The sequence below is a fragment of the Mandrillus leucophaeus genome, unplaced genomic scaffold (genome assembly GCF_000951045.1).
Source record: "Mandrillus leucophaeus isolate KB7577 unplaced genomic scaffold, Mleu.le_1.0 Scaffold186, whole genome shotgun sequence".
Classification (NCBI taxonomy): Eukaryota; Metazoa; Chordata; class Mammalia; order Primates; family Cercopithecidae; genus Mandrillus; species Mandrillus leucophaeus.
The window spans coordinates 3,695,851-3,715,868 of NW_012101876.1; the positions used below are offsets into that span (position 1 = coordinate 3,695,851).

Consider the following 20,018-nt stretch of genomic DNA (forward strand, 5'->3'; position numbering starts at 1 on the left):
CACCACGCCCGGCTAATGTTTTGTATTTTTAGTAGAGACAGGGTTTCACCGTGTTAGCCAGGATGGTCTCGATCTCCTGACCTCGTGATCCGCCCGCCTCCGCCTCCCAAAGTGCTGGGATTACAGGCTTGAGCCACCGCGCCCAGCCGTTGGATGATTTTTCAGAGGGTGGTAGGAAGCCTAGGATTACCCAAGGGGTAAAGGGATTTACTCAAGGGATAAAGAGCAATTTGCTCTGTTCTACGAGAGAAACTCAGGTTCTGAGAAGCATTCTTGCCTTTTGGGCTGCAGTCATCACTTGCTGTTCATAGATGTCAAGGTTCTGGTTCATGAGCTCCAAGGCCTCCTGGCGGCTGATGAGAGCCAGAGGGTTCGGACTCAAGATGGATGGATGCTCGTACACGGCAGCCACGTAATATTCAGCCTCGTGATGTTCAGCCACGCTCTCCTCCCCGGTGTGGGCTCCCAGGGCAACCACGTAACAGCCGCAGAGGAAAAGAGCAAGCTTACTTCTGGCTCCAGACATAATGCAGACCATAAATCTGGAATGTAATGGGGCAAGGGGAAAACAGCTGAATAAAGAATCCTGCCAAGAATTTAACGTTCGCAGCTGTGATTTATTAATCCCAGCAATTAAACTCACTCGCAGTGATACTGCGGCTCAAAGAGTTTGTTTCATGTTCCTAATAAAAGAGTATGTGTTTCTCTCCAAACACGTAGCAAGCCACATTTAAAATGGCTCACTGTGTTAATAGTCTGGTTTTAGAACATTTCCAAAACAGACTCAACGTTTGCCATGATTTTCTTACCCAGTGTTCAGCAAGACCATAGTGCATCACTACCCACTTTTCTAGCTGTGCACTTCAATTTTAAGCAATAGTAATTATCCAGATTATTTGACATAATTCTGTGATATATTTCACACTCCACCGTCTGCCCTCTATCCACACAAACACAGGACAGGTCACCCATCCGTAATGTCTGTGATTGTCATGACCCTAATAACACAGCTTGACTTTCCTGACCATCAAAACCTGATGAATTACAATTCTCCTTGCATTTCTTTGGTTAGTAAAAAATACTATGGATAATTCTCCCTCGATTCACAACAAAATTATTTATTTGGTGCCAAGAAACTGCTGACTTCTACATAAATGCCAATAGCTACTTTCTTTTATAGACAAGCAAAGTCTCCCAATAAAAGCATGTTATTTTTCCTCCTTGAACTTGAGAATCGCCACTGCACATTATCACTTTCTTAACTCCGTCTCTGTGACTCCAAAACTCTTGCTGAAAAGCCTACTCATTTGGAAATAAAATCCTTTTTGCAGTGATAAAATGCAATTTTCTAGAAAATAAACTACAAATTTCCAGAAAGTAAACTCAGTTTCATAGCTTCTACCAGAAAAGACTAGAAGTAAATGACACTTCTGTGTGTCTCCTCCTACCTCCCAGAATAGGAATGTTTCTTTCTAAACAGTGTGTGTTACTGAGTGTTTGAGAGTAAATAGTCCAATTCTGCCTTTAAAAATCAGGCTGGCCTCCCAGCTGAAGCATCCTCTCAGGCAGAGATTTACTGGGTAGTGTGCCAAAGCCAGGCCACCTGCCCCTGGAGATGTCCTGGGGCTGACCAACTGCCCAGGAATCTGGATTAAAAGTCAAGATAACAAAGACAAATCCAAGAATCATACTGCTGCCCTTTAAAAAGAAAATGACACCCTGTCCAAGTCTCGACTCATAACTCCTGTGTTTGCATTTTAAAACCAAACTCCCTCAGCTACAAATTTATTTATTTTTTTGTCAAAAGTTCCAGAAACAAACCAGTTATTTTCATCAATAGACTAAGAACCAGGAATGCTCATCTTGGCAAAATTAGATATTCCTCAGAATGAGAAGTATTCTCCCACCCCAACCCTGCTCCATCTCAAACTGTTACTTCTTTCCCCAGGGAATAAATGTACCATCCAAACAGCAAACCCCAGGATTTGTTGCCATTCATCTGGGACACTGTAAACAATGTTTTAAGATAAGAACAAGGAGCTTTTGAGTGAGTAGTCATGAGTTTTTGAGTAGAAACAAAAGTATAATTGATAAGCTTTCTTATCTGAATTTTGCCTCTAAAGACAAGCAAGGAATAATTTAAAATGTCTCAGAAATCCATTTTTCCATTCCATCTCTGGTTTCACAGTGATAACAGAGAGCGGTTTTTGGGGCGAACTTTCATCTTCAAAGTCATACTGACAATATTTCTGAAGTATAAGGCAAAGGCCTCACTAAGAGGTGTGGAAACTGAGGCCAGGAGAGGAGGGTATGAACCAGTCCCCAGTGGAGGCAAGTCAGGAGTGCCTGGGGCCAAGAGTGGCATTCACATTAATTACATCTCTTTCTCAACTGAGAGCTGGGTACTACCGATGTTGGGGTACAGAATATTTGTTTAAGCCTGAAGAACTTGCAATCCAGCAAAACACGGAAACCACAGAACCTGCAAGGTATCACATTTCTTTCTATCTTGAGAAAATAAAATTTATTTTACCAAAGGAGCCTAGTAGGAGAGCTCTAAGCAGCAATCATTTGTGTGTGAACAAAGGTAGGTCGATAATAAGAGGTTATGCAGATTCAACCAGGTATTCATGCTTGAAAGAACCAAGCTTAATGAGGTAGAAGAGAATGAGTAATTACAACAAAAATAGGTCTAGTCAGCCGGCCCTCAGTATCCATTGTTTCTGCATCCATGGATTCTACCAACCTTGGATTGAAATTACTGGGGCAGGAGGGGGAGAGGGGAGTCCAATAAAATAATAGCACAACAATAAAAAAAAAAAAGCAATTTAAAAAATACAGTACAACAATTATTTATATAGCATTTAGATTGTATTAGGTAGTGTAAGGGATCTAGAGATGATTTGAAGTGTACAGGAGGAAGTGTTTAGGTTATACGTAAATTCTGCACTATTTGATATAAGGAACTTGAGCATCTGAGGGTTTTGGTATCCACAGGGGTCCTGGAACCAGTCCCAACAGATACTGAGGGACAACTGTACATCAATTTGCCCTTCCCAAAGAAACATTTTATCCAAATTAGCAAATGCTGCTTTTCTCTCTTTGGCATCACAGATACCTTCTCAGAAAAAAGTAAACAGGGCCAGCGGCAAGGACTCTGAAGGACTCAGCAGGCTGCAGCGGGAGGTGCTCAGTTGTAAAGTGGCAGGACTAGAGGTAGGACTGGAGGGGCCCAGCCTTCCAGCAGCTACCAGGTGCTGGCCCATGAGGTTATGCACAGGACGACTGGGGTGTGGGGCTTCCCTGGGAACAAGGGGCCCTGGAAGTCATGGGGTTCTTGGAAATACAGCAGCTGACCCATCTTTAGAGCTGGTCAGGACCTGGACCATAAAGAAAATGGTAACTAGAGGTGTGACATGGTGGCGATGTACTTGCTTTCATTGAAGGGCGTCTGACATAGGAGAGTAAACTGCAGGAAGGGCCCAGTGTGAATGCACAGTTGAGGCGGCGAGCATGTGCACGCCCTCTGAGACGAGGGCCTTGGTTCGTGGGGTACACTGAACCCCACTTCCAGGGAACAACAGAACCAGGAGGGTGCTGGCTTCAGACAGCCATGCAATTCCCAACTGTGGGCCAGCCCCAGGGGTAGGTGTCAGGGGTCCAGCAGTGGACAAGACAGACCCTTCCTCGTGGGGCCCGTGCTCTGGATAACCATGTCAGATGGTGAGCAAGTGCAAAGGAGAAATGAGGCAGTGAAGGTGGTAAGGTGAAGCGAGGGGGACAATTTTAAGCAGTGTGGTCAAGGAAGGCCTCGATGAGAGGGTGATGTTTGAACAGAAGCCTGAAGGGGGTTCAGGAGGAAGTCACGTGGGTCTGCGGAGTGACAGCACAGCAGGCAGAGAGCCTGAGGCAGGAACATGCCTCACAGGTGCAAGAAACAGCAAGGACGACACGGGGCTGGAGCCAAGGGGACAAGGAGAAAGTGGCAGCAAAAGGAATCACAGAGAGAGAAATGACAGGGACCTGCCCAGTGGTCTCCTAACATCCCCCTGCATTTGTCCTCATCCTCTTCCATTCTGGACTCATAAGAGCAGCCAATGAGATCCAGAGAAAGCGTGAGTCTACCAAGGGGCACCTCTGAAACTCTTCCAGTGACTCCCCGGTTCATGCAGCGTAGAAGTCAAAATCCTTACAATAAGCCAATAGGAAGCAGCCGGGAGACAGGAAACACTTGGCAGGTGGGGAGAGAGGCAGAGTGGCATCTTGAAGCAAGCATCCTGATCTCAGATGGCCCTACAGAAGCTCTGTTTCTCATTTTATAAGGAAAACATTCCCCCAACACCACTCCTGATCAGGAAGGTTCCTTCCATCTAAGAGGAAAAATCAGTCTCAATTACATGGAAATGTATTTTGTATAAATTTGGTAACATGTCAATCACTAGATATTTTTACACACAAGGGATTTTTCCCCACCTTGCTAAATGATTCATCTTAATAATTAGCTATGTTTCCTTCCTAGTCATGCTATTACAATAGTGTCTTCTGCAATAAGATGAAAGGGATTATTATTAAGCCATTCTTAATAATTTCAGAGGCAGATATATACATTAAAAATATTTAAAAGATACATAAAACATCTTTTAAAATAAAAGTTCTTGTCATTCTTTACTTGTCAGGGAGAATAGCAGTCCTATGATTGGGAAAGGAGGCAGGAAAAGTTGGCAGAGGAAATGTCCCATCCTGTGGAACAAAGCCTGAGGGACCTGCTAAGTCATTAGGAGTCGGCATAGTATACATTTCTATGTGTAGTGACTGAATGCCAAGAAAAACATTGGGAAGTTCCAACAGTTTTTAAATTATTCTCATGAATTTCGTGACTTCATTGTCTAAATTATTTTACATAAACAGGAGAAATAATGTCTATCTCCACCTAATTAATATGATCTGAATTTAAAGAAATCACAAAAATGATCTTTTATTTCCCAGAAAGTCTTCTCTTGCCTCTTGTTATCTGATTGTCGCATCTGAGAGTGCTGGTCATGAGCTTGTCCGTGACTGGCCCCGGAACAAGAAGCTCCACAATGGTTCTCGCGTGGGCAGCTTTGTTTAAACCCACCCACTACCAAGACGTTTGATGTCTCATTCGGAAAGGTCAAGTGTAAACACTTGTGAGTGGCAGCTGATATTTAAGCCTGAACTCACCAGCAACCGTGAATAAGTTATCAAGCTAATATGTCCTCTGAGTTGAGGTGGTAAATTGTAATTTCACTTTTTAAAAAATTCCAGCTATTATTTTCAAAAAAGAGAATGATATACAGAAGTGTAACTGTGCACTGTTCCTTTGATTAGCCAGTTTCTGCTCCACTGGCTAGAATAATTTATCCTAGGAAACTAAATGTGCAATCAAAGGATCTTGACATTTCAACCGAAACATGTTATCTTTCTTTTCCTCAAATGAGAAACTGCCTTCACAATTTAAGTCAAATAAAACTTCTTCCTGAAATACCCAGGTATTTAATGTAAGAAGGCTTTTTTTGCATGTGGAATTTGAATAACAGTCTGTCTTTCACTTTCTGTAGACAGAAGGAACCCCAGCGGAGACGGATTCTCAGACAGTTGCTACTGCCACTCTGTGGACAAACTGAGTATCGTTAACCCAAGTGGCTACGCATGTGACCTTAGGTATCGCGATAGCAGAGACATTCTTAAGCAGTAAATGGATGGCTTTTTCCCTCCTTTCCTTCTCCATTTCTAATACTTAATCTATCTCTTTTACAGTTAAAGAAGACCCAGAAAGCATTTGATTTTCAAGATTTGAGTTTCATGAAAGCTGTTTTTTATTCACCACACTCCCACAATGGCATCTTTTATATTCACAAGTTCGAATTCGTTGCAATTTCATAGAATATGACTGGATGTAAAAAGTGATGCTGTCCATTCCCCTGTGACACACAGCGTCTGCCTGGGGAAATCTGTCTGAATTAAGGGATCTACAATCAATGCCACATTGCATTTTACATGCAACATAAGCCGTTTGAATATCCATTATTATTATTTTTTTATCTTCCTGCAACACAAAGCAGAGAAAGCAGATGGTAAATATCCCATTTTCATGGTGAGGGAAAACTCCAGGACTGGTTAGTAATGAGAATGAGACTGGGAGCCAGGTCTCCTGGCTTCTGGTCCAGCCTGCCTAGTGCATGCTGAAGAACCACGGCAATTTAGTGGTCAAGCTTTAACGACCACTGCAGAGGTGAAACCCTGTCTGTACTAAAAATACAAAAAGTTAGCCGGGCGTGGTGGCACGTGCCTGTAATCCCAGCTACTCAGGAGGCTGAGGCAGGAGAATCGCTTGAACCCGGGAGGTGGAGGTTGCAGTGAGCCTAGATCGCACCATTGCACTCCAGCCTGGGCGACAGAGTGAGACTCTGTCTCAAAACAAAACAAAACAAAACAACCACTGCAGAGTCTTCAATATGCTGTGGGGGAAGGAAGCAGAAATTTCAAGGTAGCTCTCCCAAGGGAGATTCTGGGTGATCAGACCAGAGCAGAGGGTCTCAAATGTAAGCATGCCATCAGAGTCACCCGAGGACTTGAACACACAGGTCTCTGGAGCCCATGCCTGAAAGTTTTGATTGAGTAGGTATGGAATAGGGTCTGAGAATCTGCATTTTATGGCAAATTCCCAGGTGATGCTGATGCTCCTGGTCTGAGTCACACTTGGAGAAGCACTTGAGGAGAAGATAAAGGAATGTGTATCCTGTATTCTGACTCCTATCTTTGCCTTATGTCAAAGAAAGATATGAGTCAGAAACATCATCTTCATTTCTCAGGTGCCTCTCCAATAGGGCTGATGGAATTTGGGCAGATTTCAAAGTGTTTCTACCATATTGAGTGAAAATAAGCAGCAAAGAAAGCATTAAACACTCAAACTAGAGGGAAAAATCTCCCTAAGCAACTTGATGCAGGTCAGTTAAAGGACTCGGTGCTTGTCTTAGCCATGGCAGGAATACCATTGAAGAACCCGGTTGTTATTGGTTTTTGCTTAAAGTTCCTGATTTTAAAAAAGGTGGGGGGCAATATGGTAGACTAGATAATCTGAAATATCTTTCAACCATATCCTGCAAAAATGGAACAGATTATTTTTAAATGCATATTTGAGTTTGCAGGAAAGTTAAAGGAAATCCTGAGTGGTCGAAAATGAACTGTGAAAAAGTTTTAAACTATTGATTGGAGACCTTGACCAGGCAGCAAGGGAAATACACACACATAAAGCTTTTCCACCGTCAGTCAGTCCTGGGACACATGAATGGTGGGGGCACTTCTAGCTACTCTGTTCTTCTGGAATGCTTATGGTTTCCAAAAACCATCATCGAATTCTCTGAAATGAGTTTCAATGAGTGTCAGCAAGGTATTGCTTTTAAAAGCCTTTGGGAAATTTCTCCCCCATTTCCTTCTTGGACTACCTGAAAGAACCACCTTCTAGATAATGTGGACCTGAGGGCTTGACATCCAGAAGAAAAAAAACCAGTGCGTGGAAAATGTGACGTCCTAGAACCACATGTCAAAATTTTCAGGGAAGATGTGCTCAGAAATGTGGCCAATGTAATGGCTTTTTGTGATTATTAAACGTATGATGGACACAATATTGCTGATTGTATAGTGCATACAACATCTCTAGATGTATGATGGGTGCAACATAACTGTGTGATGGATGCAACCTCACTAAGCCTGTGATGGATACAGAATCTCTAAGCCTGTGGTGGATGTAACCTCTCTAAGCCTGTGGTGGATACAGTGTCACTACATCAAGTCCCATTACCCTTGTGCTCATCTCTGCCAGTACTCAGGAGTGAGAAATGCAGATGAAGATGGTCAGGATGCAGAGAGTGGAGAACAATGTGGTGGGTAATAGGGCCAAGGAACCCTGTTCCCCCAAATCAAAAGAATAATCCTTGAGGCCAGGCATGGTGACTCACACCTGTAATCCCAGCACTTTGGGAGGCCAAGGTGGGTGGATCACCTGAGGTCAGAAGTTCAGGACCAGCCTGGCCAACATGGTGAAACCCCAACTCTACTAAAAGTACAAAAAAAATTAGCTAGGCATGGTGGTGGGCGCTGTAATCCTAGCTACATGGGAGGCAGGGGAATAGCTTGAACCTGGGAGGCAGAGGTTGCAGTGAGCCATGATCATGCCATCGCACTCCAGCCTGGGCAATAAGAGCGAAACTCCATCTCAAAAAACAAAACAAAACAAAAGAATAACCCTTAACAGGATAGCTAGAAACGCCAACACTGGACGACAGTAGAAATTATGAAGGAAACAAATTAAAAAGCTGAAGTAAACCACAGTGCTGGAAATAACATGCCAAAGGCCACCTTCGCTCGTGCAGAGGCCAAGAGGTATATATTTGGGAGAGGCATAGTCAAAATTACCAAGAGAGGCCAGGCATGGTAGCTCATGCCTGTCATCCCAACACTTTGGGAGGCTGAGGCAGGAGGATTGCTTGAGCCCAGGAGTTTGAAACTAGCCTGGGCAACATGGAGAAACACTGTCTCTACCAAAAAGAAAATTTTAATTAGCTGGGCATGGTGGCATGCACTTGTAGTCCCAGCTACTTGGAAGGCTGAGGTGGGAGGATCGCTTGAGCCTGGGAGGCAGGGGTTGCAGTAAGCTGTGATTGCAAGACCCTGTCTTAAGAAGAACAGCAAAAAGCAGGCAAAAAGCAGGGGATCCTGGTGCTGTAGCTTCTGAGAACCTGTGGAGGTGCTCTTGATCCATGCGTGGTAGGAAGCACGGTGAGGCGTGCAGCGGCTGCTCAGGGGTGTTTGGTTGGAGGGCAGAGCTCAATCAAGAATGATGGTAACCTTTCCAGATCTATTCACCAACCTGGCTCTCTTCTTCACCCACGGCATGCCAGATGCGTAGAGAAATGATTAGTATCTCTATCTTTGCCTCTCTTCCTGGAGGCATTGGATATTTTGGTTTTCTTCTGTTTTGGTCAAATGAGTAACTATTTGCATGCCTTTTTTCCTCTGACAGATGGTTCCAAGTCAGCCATAGCTGCATTCTGGTTCTAACACATTTCTGCATTCTGGCCCTGTGCCATCTAGACTCTTAGTAGGACAGACATATGACTAGCTCCCCTACGTCCTATAGCTTCTTTTTTTTTTTCTTTTTTGAGACAGGGTCTTGCTCTGTCACCCAGGCTGGAGTACAGTGGCGTGATCATAGCTCGCAGCAGCCTCAAACTCCTAGGTTCAAGCGATCCCTCCCCAAGAGCCTCTCAAGTAGCTGGGACTACAGGTGCACGCTACCATGTGTGACTGATTTTTAAATTTTTTGTAGAGATGGGGTCTTGCTATGTGGCTCAGGCTAGTCTTGAACTCCAGGCCTCAAGCAATCCTCTCACCTAAAGTGCTGGGATTATGGCTGTGAGCCACCATGCCTGGCCTCTGTCCTACAGCTTTACCTGGCATGAAAGTCCGAGGCCTGCAGAGCTGGGGCTCCCTGAGGGTGTTGGGAGTACAGGGTTGCATACCAGGGGCTTCAGCGTCTTCCATGATAGTTGTAGGTGCAACATTCCTCAGCACTAGAGGCAAAGCAGAGGATCTTCTAGTGCCTTTTGTGAAGAAGTTACTCTTAAAGTAGGAGGGGACTGATACTCATAGCCAGGATTTTACCCAAATCTGTTCTGACCAAAAGCCCACATGCTTTTTAATGCAACCACACTCAAAACAGTGGTGGTGGTGGGGGAGGTTGATTGAATATGATACTAGGATGACTAAATAACAATAGGAATAATAGCATCTTAGGCCATACACAAAAATATACTCAAAATCAGAAGCTGAATATCAAATGTTAGAAAAACTAGCATAAATTAGAATTAGGTATCAGATACTTGAAACAACTTTCTAAAATTTGGAACAATTAAAAGAAGAAACAGATTGACAAATTAAAATTTACATGTCAAATATAAACATCAAGACAACACTTATAAACAGGCAATGAACAAGAACAGATTTTAACAAGAAAATAAATCATAAACAAACACTTTGGAAGGCTTTGAATTTATGTACAAAATAAAAAATTAAAACTGGTACTACTCAAAATATTAATTTTGAGTATACTAAGGGATAAACTAGTATAGTGATAAAGAATAGCAATGTCTTCCTAGTATAAACAAGCTTGAAAACTCATATTATGAATCACAAACTGTATTTCTGGGATTTTATCTTAGGAAGTCATTCAAAAGAAGGAAAAAAGGTGTTTGCTGAAGTAATGGCATACCATGGAGGTAAAGAATACAGGCTTTTGATCTTCCGCATATCTGAGTTGAAATCCTGCTCTGATGCTTACTTGTTACATAATCTTGTTATATTTAACATAACTAAACTTAAATTCCTTCCTCAATAAGTTGAAATAAAAACATCTGATGTGGCTGGGTATGGTGGCTCACATCTGTAATCCCAGCGCTTTGGGAGGGCAAGGTGGGAGGACTGCTTGAGGCTAGGAGTTCAAGACCAGCCTGGAAAACATAGTGAGACCCTCTCTATAAAAATGTGAAAAACATTAGCAGAACATGGTGGCACACACCTGTAGTCCCAGCTACTTGGGAGGTTCAGGTGGGAGGATCACCTGAGTCCAGGAGTTCAAGACTGCAGTGAGCCATAACTGCACAACTGCACTCCAACCTGGGCAACATAGTGAGACCCCCATCTCTACCAAAAAAAAGTTAAAATCCGATATAAAATGCCTCATGTTTAGTAAGTTGAGGCTAGCTGAAACTGAAGAATGAATCCCAACAGAAGACAGCTAGAAACAAACAATATCCAATAGGAAGAAAATTAGGAAAATGAATGAATATCAGTCAGGTGGAATATTAAACAAAAATTTAAAAAATAATTGTGAAGATTCTGAAAATAAAATATGCTTAAGGTGTGCTAAACACTTAATGAAAATTTTTATACATTTACTGTGATAATAGCTAAGTTAAAATGTATGCATGTAAACAAAGATTGAAAATCAATGTGAATAAATGAAAACATGAAGGTTATTTTACAAGGCTTTAAAATGTCTTCTTCAATGTTACACTGTTTTTCTAATAAATGAAAACCATAAGGAAAAAAAATAAATTAATGGCTGACTTCAGGTTTTCAGTCCAGCCTGTAAGGAGCTTGGAAGTTGCCACTCCATCCTAACAGGAGGAACACTAAACAAGCTGAAAACCAACAACTCTTCCTAGATATATCAGAGAATTGATGTCACAGGGCAAACTGCTGTCCCCAGTATTAGAGAAACACATAAGTGAATTCAGAGTCACAAGTTACCAAAGCACAAACCCACAAGCAGAACCTCCACAGGAAAACCTAAAATGCAACTGATGAATTGCTGGACGCTCAGGATGAGTCAGTTAAAAAGTCCAGAGGGGGCCAAGCACGGTGGCTTACGCCTATAATCCCAGAACTTTGGGAGGCTGACGCGGGCAGATCATGAGGTCAAGAGATCGAGACCATCCTGGCCAACATGGTGAAACCCTGTCTCTACTAAAAATACAAAAATTAGCTGGGCGTGGTGGTGTGTGCCTGTAGTCCCAGCTACTCAGGAGCCTGAGGCAGGAGAATTGCTTGAACCTGGGAGGCGGAGATTGCAGTGAGCCAAGATCATGCCACTGCACTCCAGTCTGGCAAGAGAGCAAGACTCCATCTCAAAACAGACAGATAAAAAATAAAAATAAAAATAAAAAATAAAAAAAACTTCAGAGGGGCCCAGACTTAGATGGAGACACCCACACTTTTGTAAGTTTTACCTGTAGGAGCTCTACCAAGTTCTCACAACGAAGACTGGAGTAAAAATCCTCCCATGCTTCTGCCAGAGGAAGAAGGAAAGTAAAAAAGCATTCTGGTCTTTAGCAGGCCTCTCCTCGAGAGAAACTGTTTTTACCTAAGCCTAACTTATTGGGGTTTTATCAAAGCTTAACTGACCTGGGGGAAGGGAAATACCAAACTCTAGCCCCATTCTGTCCCACGTGAGTGGAGCTGGGGGCTGAGAAGCACTTATAAAGTTCACAGTCCAGAAACACTGGCTCCCTAAAGACTGAGGCCTAATTATAAGACAACAGAACACTTTCCCTCCCACCACATTTCAATTAAATGCCTTTTTACTGCAGTGCCTTTACTCAATACATCATGTCCAACTTCCAACAAAAAATTACAAGGTATACTTAAAGGTAAAAAAATTGAGTTTGAAAACAGAGCAGGCATCAGAACCAGAGTCAGGCCAGGTGCAGTAACTCATGTCTGTAATCGCAGCACTTTGGAAGGTCAAGGTAGGTGGATAGCTTGAGGCTACGAGTTCAAGGCCAGGAGTTCAAGACCAGCCTGACCAACATGGTGAAACCCTGTCTTCACTAAAAATATAAAAATTGTCCAGGCATGGTGGCACATGCCTGTAGTCCTAGCTACTTGGGAGGCTGAGGCACAAAAATTGCTGGAACCCAGGAGGTGGAGGTTGCACTGAGCTGATATCACACCACTGCACTCCAGCCTGGGTGACAGAGCAAGACTTTATCTAAAAACAAACAAACAAAACAAAACAAAACAAAAAAACCAGAAGAACCAGAGTCAGATATGGCAGGGATGTTGTAATTATCAGACTAGCAATTTAAAATATATATGATGAATATGCCAAAGGCTCTACTGGAAAAAAACAAAACAAAACAAAACAGACAACATGCAAGAACAAATGGGTAATCTAAGCAGGTAGATGGAAATTCTAAGAAAGAATCAAAAAAGAAATGCTTGAGATTAAAAAACACTAACAGAAATGAAGAATCGCTTTAATGGATTCATTAGTAGATTGGACATGGCTGAGGAAGGAATCCCTGAGCTTGAGAATATGACAATAGAAATGCTCAAAACTGAAAAGCAAAGAGAAAAAAGACTGAAAAAAAGGAAAAAAATCAACAAACAGTGGAACTACAAAGGTTAAAAATATGTACAATGGGAATACCAGAAGGAGAAAGAATAGAAGCAATATCTGAGGCAATAATGACTGAGAATTTCCCCAGATTAATATCAGACACCAATCCACCAAACCATCAGACATCAGACCCAGGAAGCTCAGAGAACACCAAGCAGGTTAACTTCCAAAAATGAAAATAAAAAATAAAAAAATGCATGCAGGCAAATCATATTCAAATTGCAGAAAAGCAAAGATAAAGAAAAAAATCCTGAAAGAAGCCAGAGGGGAAAAAAACATCTTATATATAGAGAAGCAAAGATAAGAAAGATATCTGACTTGTCAGAAATCATGCAAACAATAAGATAGTGATGTGAAATATTTAAAGTGTTGAGAGGAAAAAAGTACCTACCTAGCATTGTATGTCTGTATTAGCCCATTCTCACACTGCTATAAAGAACTACCTGAAGCTGGGTAATTTATGAAGAAAAGAGGTTCCACAGGCTGTACAAGAGGCATGGCTGGGAGGCCTCAGGAAACTCAGAATGATGGCAGAAGGGCAAAGGGGAAGCAAGCACATCTTCACATGGTGGCAGAAGACAGAGAGAGCTAAGTGGGAAGTGCTACACACTTTTAAACAACCAGATCTCATGAGAACTCTGTCATGAGACAGCACTAGGGGGATAGTGCTAAACTGTTAGAAATCATCCACATGATCCAATCACCTCCCACCAGGTCACACCTTCAATACTCGGGATCACAATTCAACATGAGATTTGGGTGGGAACACAGAGCTAAACCATATCAACATCCTACAAAATTAACCTTCAAAAGCAGAGAAATAAGATACTTTCAGACAAAACCATGTGACAATATCACATAAAATGTTCAATTAAAACACCAAAACTCGGAAAAAGAGTGGAAGACAAAAACAGGAACAATGAACAAAGGCGGCAAGTAGAAAAAAGTAACATATATGGTAGATAATAATCCAATTATATCAATAATCACTTTAAAAGTCAATGGTCTAAATATATCAAATCAAAACAAGAGATTGTTACAGTAGATAAAAAACATGACTCAACTATATGTTGTCTACAAGAAACCCACTTTAAATATAAAGACACATGTAGATTGTGTAGTAAATGGATGGATATACCATCCTAATAGTAACTGATATGGTTTGGCTGTGTCCCCACCCAAATCTCACCTTGAATTGTAGTAATCCCCACGTGTCAAAGGTGGAGCCACGTGGAGATAATTGAATCATGGGGGTGGTTTCCTGCATACTGTTCTTGTGGTAGTGAGTAAGTCTCATGAAATCTGATGGTTTTATAAACAGAAGTTCCTCTGCACAAACTCTCTTGCCTGCTGCCATGTAAGACGTGACTTTGCTCCTCATTTGCCTTCTGCCATGATTGTGATGCCTACCCAGCCATATGGAACTGTGAGTCCATTAAACCTCTTTCCTTTATAAATTACCCAGTGTCAGGTATGTCTTTATTAACAGCATGAAAACAGACTAACAGTCAACAAGAGAAAGCAGGAATAGCTATATAAATTTCAGACACAGCTGACTTTAGACCAAGGAAAGTTATCAGGATTAAAAAGTGGATCACAAAAGGGGTCAATTTAATAAGAAATAAAAATCCTTAATGTACACGTGCCAACATTGGAGCATCAAAATACATGAGGCAAAAATGGACAGAACTGCAAGGAGAAACAGATGTATCCACTATTATAATTGTAAACTTCAACACTCATCTATCAGTAATGGATAAAATCCAGAAGGCAGAAAATCAGCAAGGACATAGTTGAATTCAATAGCACCATCAATCAACTGTATACAAGAGACATCTATAGACTACTTCATCTAATAACAGCAAAATACAGATTCTTCTCAAGCTCACATGGAACATTTACCACGACAAGACACACTGTGAGCCATAAAATGCACCTTAACAGATTTAAAAGAGTAGAAATAATACAATGTCTGCTCTCAGACCACAGTAGAATTAAACTAAAAATCAATAACATAAATTTAGCAGGAAATACCCAAAATACTTAGAAATAAAACCACACAGTTCTAAATAACAAATGGGTCAGAAAAGAAATCTCAAGAGAAATGTACAAAAGAATTAAGATACAAGATTAGTAGTCTAAAGTTTTACTTCAAGAAACTAGAAAAAGAAGAGCAACTTAATTCTAAAGCAAGAATGATGAAAGAAATTATAAACACTAGAGTAGAAATCAATGAAATGTAAAGCAGGAGACCAATAGAGAAAAATGAAACTAAATTCTGGTTCTTTGAAAAGATCAAGAAAAATCAATAAGCCTCTAGCCAGGCTAAGAAAAAAAAATAGAGAAGACACATATTACTGACATGAGCAATGAAAGAAGGCACATAACTACAGATCCCATGGACACTGAAAGAATAATAAAGGAATATTATAAACAACTTTATTCCCCAAAATTTGATAACCTAGATGTCAATTTAAGAAACTGATGTCCAGGCATGGTGACTCACGCCTGTAATCCCAGCACTTTGGGAGGCTGAGGCAGGTGGATCACCTGAGGTTAGGAGTTGGAGACCAGCCTGGCCAACATGGTGAAACCTCATCTCTACTAAACATACAAAAATTAGCCGGGTGTGGTGGTGGGCACCTGTAATCCCAGCTATTCAGGAGGCCGAGGCAGGAAAATTGCTTGAACCAGGGAGGCGGAGGTTGCAGTGAGCCGAGATTGCACCACTGCACTCCAGCCTGGGCGACAAGAGCAAAACTCCATCTCAAAGTAAAGAAAAAAAAAAGGAAAATGATAACAAATTCCTTAAAAGACAGAATTTGCTAAAACTCACATAAGAAAAACAGACAATCTGAAGAGGCCTATATGTATTAGACAAATTGAGTCAATAATTCATAATCTTTTAAAACAGAGATCACCAAGTCCAGGTGGGTTCACTGGTGAATTCTACCAAACATTCAGAAATAAACCATACCAATTCTCTACTATCTCTTCCAGAAGACAGAATCAGAGGGAATACTTCTTAACTCATTCCATGAGGGCAGCATTACCCCAATACTGAAACAGACAAAAACATTACAACAAAAGAAAACTACTGTGAGGATTAATTTTAGATGTCAACTTGAATGGATTAAGGAACACTGTAGAAACCTTGTAAAGGATTACTTTTGGATGTGCTTGTGATCAGCATGAGAAGGTGAGTGTGTGAGTCTAAGTGGATTAGGTAAAGATGAGCCACCCTCAGTGTGAGCAGGCACCATCTAATAAGCCAAGAGCTAAGAGAGGAAAAAAAAACAGAAAAAGCAAGTGTGCTGATTTATCTGCAGGAGCTGGGATATACCCATCCTCTCCTGCCCTGGCCTGTGGACTCCAGGACTTGCACTAGCAGCCCCCTGGGTTCTCAGGCCTTCGGCCTTGGATTTAGTTATGCCATTAACATTCCAGGGTCTCCAGCTTGCAGATGACCTGTCATTGGACTTTTCAGCCTCCATAATTGTGTGAGCCAATTCCTCTAATAAATCTCTTTCGTATATCTCTCTCTATATATCCCTTTGGCACTGTCTCCCTATTACAGGAAGTCAGGGACCCCGAACATAGGGACCGGCTGGAGCCGTGGCAGAGGAACATAAATTGTGAAGATTTCATCTTTATATGGACATTTATCAGTTCTCAAATAATACTTTCATAATTTCTTATGCCTGTCTTTAATCTCTTAATCCTGTTATCTTCATAAGCTGAGGATATACGTCACCTCAGGACCACTGTGATAATTGTGTTAACTGTACAAATTGATTGTAAAACATGTGTGTTTGAACAATATGCAATCAGTGCACCTTGTAAAAGAACAGAATAATAGCAATTTTTATGGACTCCTGTAGAACCCTCAGGCTTACTAGGGTTGCGAAAACTCAGCCCTAGTAAATTTGTGGTCAGACAGGTTCTCTGCTCTCGAACACTGTTTTCTGTTGTTTAAGATGTTTATCAAGACAATATGTGCACTGCTGAACATAGACCCTTATCAGTGGTTCTGCTTTTGCCCTTTGCCCTGTGATCTTTGTTGGACCCTTATCAGTGGTTCTGCTTTTGCCCTTTGCCTTGTTCCCACAGAAGCATGTGATCTTTGTTAGACACTTATCAGTGGTTCTGCTTTTTGTCCTTTGAAGCATGTGATCTTTGTACCTACTCTCTGTTCTTACACCCCCTCCCCTTTTGAAACCATTAATAAAAACTTGCTGGTCTGAGACTCAGGCGGGTATCACAGTCCTACCAATATGTGATGTCACTCCTGGCAGCCCAGCTGTAAAATTCCTCTCTTTGTACAGTCTCTCTTTATTTCTCAGCCGGCCAACACTTATGGAAAATAGAACCTATGTTGAAATATTGGGGGTGGGTTCTCCCAATATCTCCCTAGAGAATTCTGACTAATACAACTACAGAGCAGTATCTCTCATGAATATGGATGCAATAATCTTTAGCAAAATCCTTGGGTTGGTGCAAAAGTCATTTGCCATTACTTTCAATGGCAAAAACCACAATGACTTTTGCACCAACAAATATTAGCAAATTGAATCTCATAATCCATAGAAGAAATTATACACCATGACTAAGTGAAATTTATCTCAGGTATGAAAGGTGGGTTCAATATTTGAAAATCAATTTATGTAATCTATCACATTAACAGGCTAAATAAGAAAGATCACATGGCTCAGGAGGTGGAGGCTGCAGTGAGCTGTGTTCGCACCACTGCACTCCAGCTGGTGCGACAGAGTGAGACCCTGTCTCAAAAAAAGAAAAGAAAAATCACATGATCATATCAATAGATGTAAAAAAATAGATGTCAAATAGATGTATTTGACAAAATACAATACCCATTTGGAATGATAATAACTCTCAGTCAACTACAAATAGAGGGGAACTTCCTCAACTTGATTTAAAAAAACCACCTACAGCTAACATCATAGTTAGTGGTAAGAAACTAGAGCCTTTATACTAACATTAGGAACAAGGTAATGATGCCCCCTCTCACCACTGCTTTTCAACATCATACCGTAAGTCCTAGCTAATGCAAAAAGCAAAGAAAAGATACAGACTGGGCAAGAAGAAATAAAACTGCCTTTGTTCTCAGATGAAATTGTCATTGATGTAGAAAATTGGAATGAATTAATAAAAAATCTCTGTAATAAGTTATTATACCATTGTTGTAGGATACAAGGTTCATATGCAAACATCAATTTATTTCTCATATATCAGTGAAGAACAGTGGACTTTTAAATTTAAAACATAATACTATTGGCTGGGCGCAGTAGCTCACGCCTGTAATCCCAGCACTTTGGGAGGCCGAGGCAGGTGGATCACAAGGTCAGGAGATCAAGACCATCCTGGCTTACACGGTGAAACCCCATCTCTATGAAAAATACAAAACATTACCCAGGTGTGGTGGTGGACATCTGTAGTCCCAGCTACTCAGGAGGGCTGAGGCAGGAGAATGGCGTGAACCCGGGAGGCGGAGCTTGCAGTGAGCCGAGATCACGCCACTGCACTCCAGCCTGGGCGACAGAGCGAGACTCCGTCCCACAAGTAAATAAATAAAACGATAACATTATTTATATTTGTACCCTACATATGAAATATTTAGGCATAAATTTTTTAAAAATGTGTAAGGCCTGCGTGAAAAAAACTACAAAACTCTGTTGAAAGAAATCAAAGCAGCACTAAATAAATGCAGAGACTCAATATTGTCAAGATGTCAGTTCTTGACAACAACTTGATCTATCGATTCAACACAATCCCAACTGAAATCCCAACAAGTTATTTTGTAGGTATCAACAAACTGATTCTAAACTGTATATGGAGCAGTGGCTTATGCCTGTAAGCTCAGCACTTTAAGAGGCAAGGCAGGAGGATCATGTGAGGCCAGGAATTTGAGACCACCAGCGTGGGCAAAATAGAGAGACCGTATTCTCTACAAAATTAAAAAAAAAATTTAAGTTAGCAGTGCAAGGCAGTGTGTACCTGCAGTCCTGGCTACTCAGCAGACAGAAGTGGGAGGATCACTTGATCCCAGGAGTTCAAGGTTATAGTGAGCTATGATCACTCCACTGCATTCCAGCTTGGGTGACAGAGCAAGACCTGTCTCTAAAGAAATACATAAAAATAAATTGCATATGGAGAGGTAAAAAGACCAAGAATGGCCAACACAATATCGAAGAAGAATGAAGTCAGAACACACACTACCAACTTCAAGACATTATAAAACTGTAGTAATCCAGACAATATGATATTTTACCTATTGGCCAAAGAACAGACAAATAGATGGAACAGAATAGAGAATCCAGAAATAGACCTACATAAATACAGTCAACTGGTCTTATTTATTTATGTGTGTATTTATGTATTTATTTATTTTACAGATGAGGTCTCGCTATGTTGCCTAGGCTGGACTCACATTCCTAGGCTGAAGCAATTCTTCCACCTCGGCCTCCTAAAGAAAACTATGGAACTCTACTGAGCAGCTGGGACTACAAGTGTGCACCACTGCACACCAGGCTGGAGTCATCTTTGACAAAGGAGCAAAGGCAATGTGATGGAGCAAAGACAGTCTTTTCAACAAATGGTGCTGGAACAAACGGACACCCACACGTAAAAAATAAATCTAGATAAAGATCTTACACCCTTTACAAGAAGTAACTCAAACAGATCATAGATCTAAATGTAAAGTACAAAACTATAAAACTCTTAGAAGATAACATGGGAGAATATCTAGATGACCTTGCATTGGGCAAAAAAGAAAGAATTGATACACTGGACTTCACTAAATGTAAAACTTTTGCTCTGCCAATGAAACTGTCAAGAAAAGAAGAAGATAAGCTACAGACTGAGAGAAAATATTTGCAAAAGATTTATCAGTTAAGGCCGGGCGTGGTGGCTCAAGCCTGGAATCCCAGCACTTTGGGAGGCCGAGACGGGTGGATCACGAGGTCAGGAGATCGAGACCATCCTGGCTAACACAGTGAAACCCCGTCTCTACTAAAAA

The 20,018-nt window shown here is 41.3% G+C and overlaps 1 protein-coding gene across 3 annotated transcripts in view; it reads right to left on the bottom strand.

The window, feature by feature from the left end:
• The window catches only part of BTD (biotinidase), a 45,167-nt gene that overhangs the window by 10,293 nt on the left and 14,856 nt on the right, over positions 1–20,018 (bottom strand). For all 3 annotated transcript variants that reach the window (XM_011977953.1, XM_011977950.1, XM_011977951.1), the window contains exon 2: positions 278–542. In XM_011977953.1, the coding sequence (XP_011833343.1) occupies positions 278–538 (261 nt within the window). In that variant the 5' untranslated portion in view covers positions 539–542. The remainder of the gene's footprint in view (positions 1–277; positions 543–20,018) is intronic.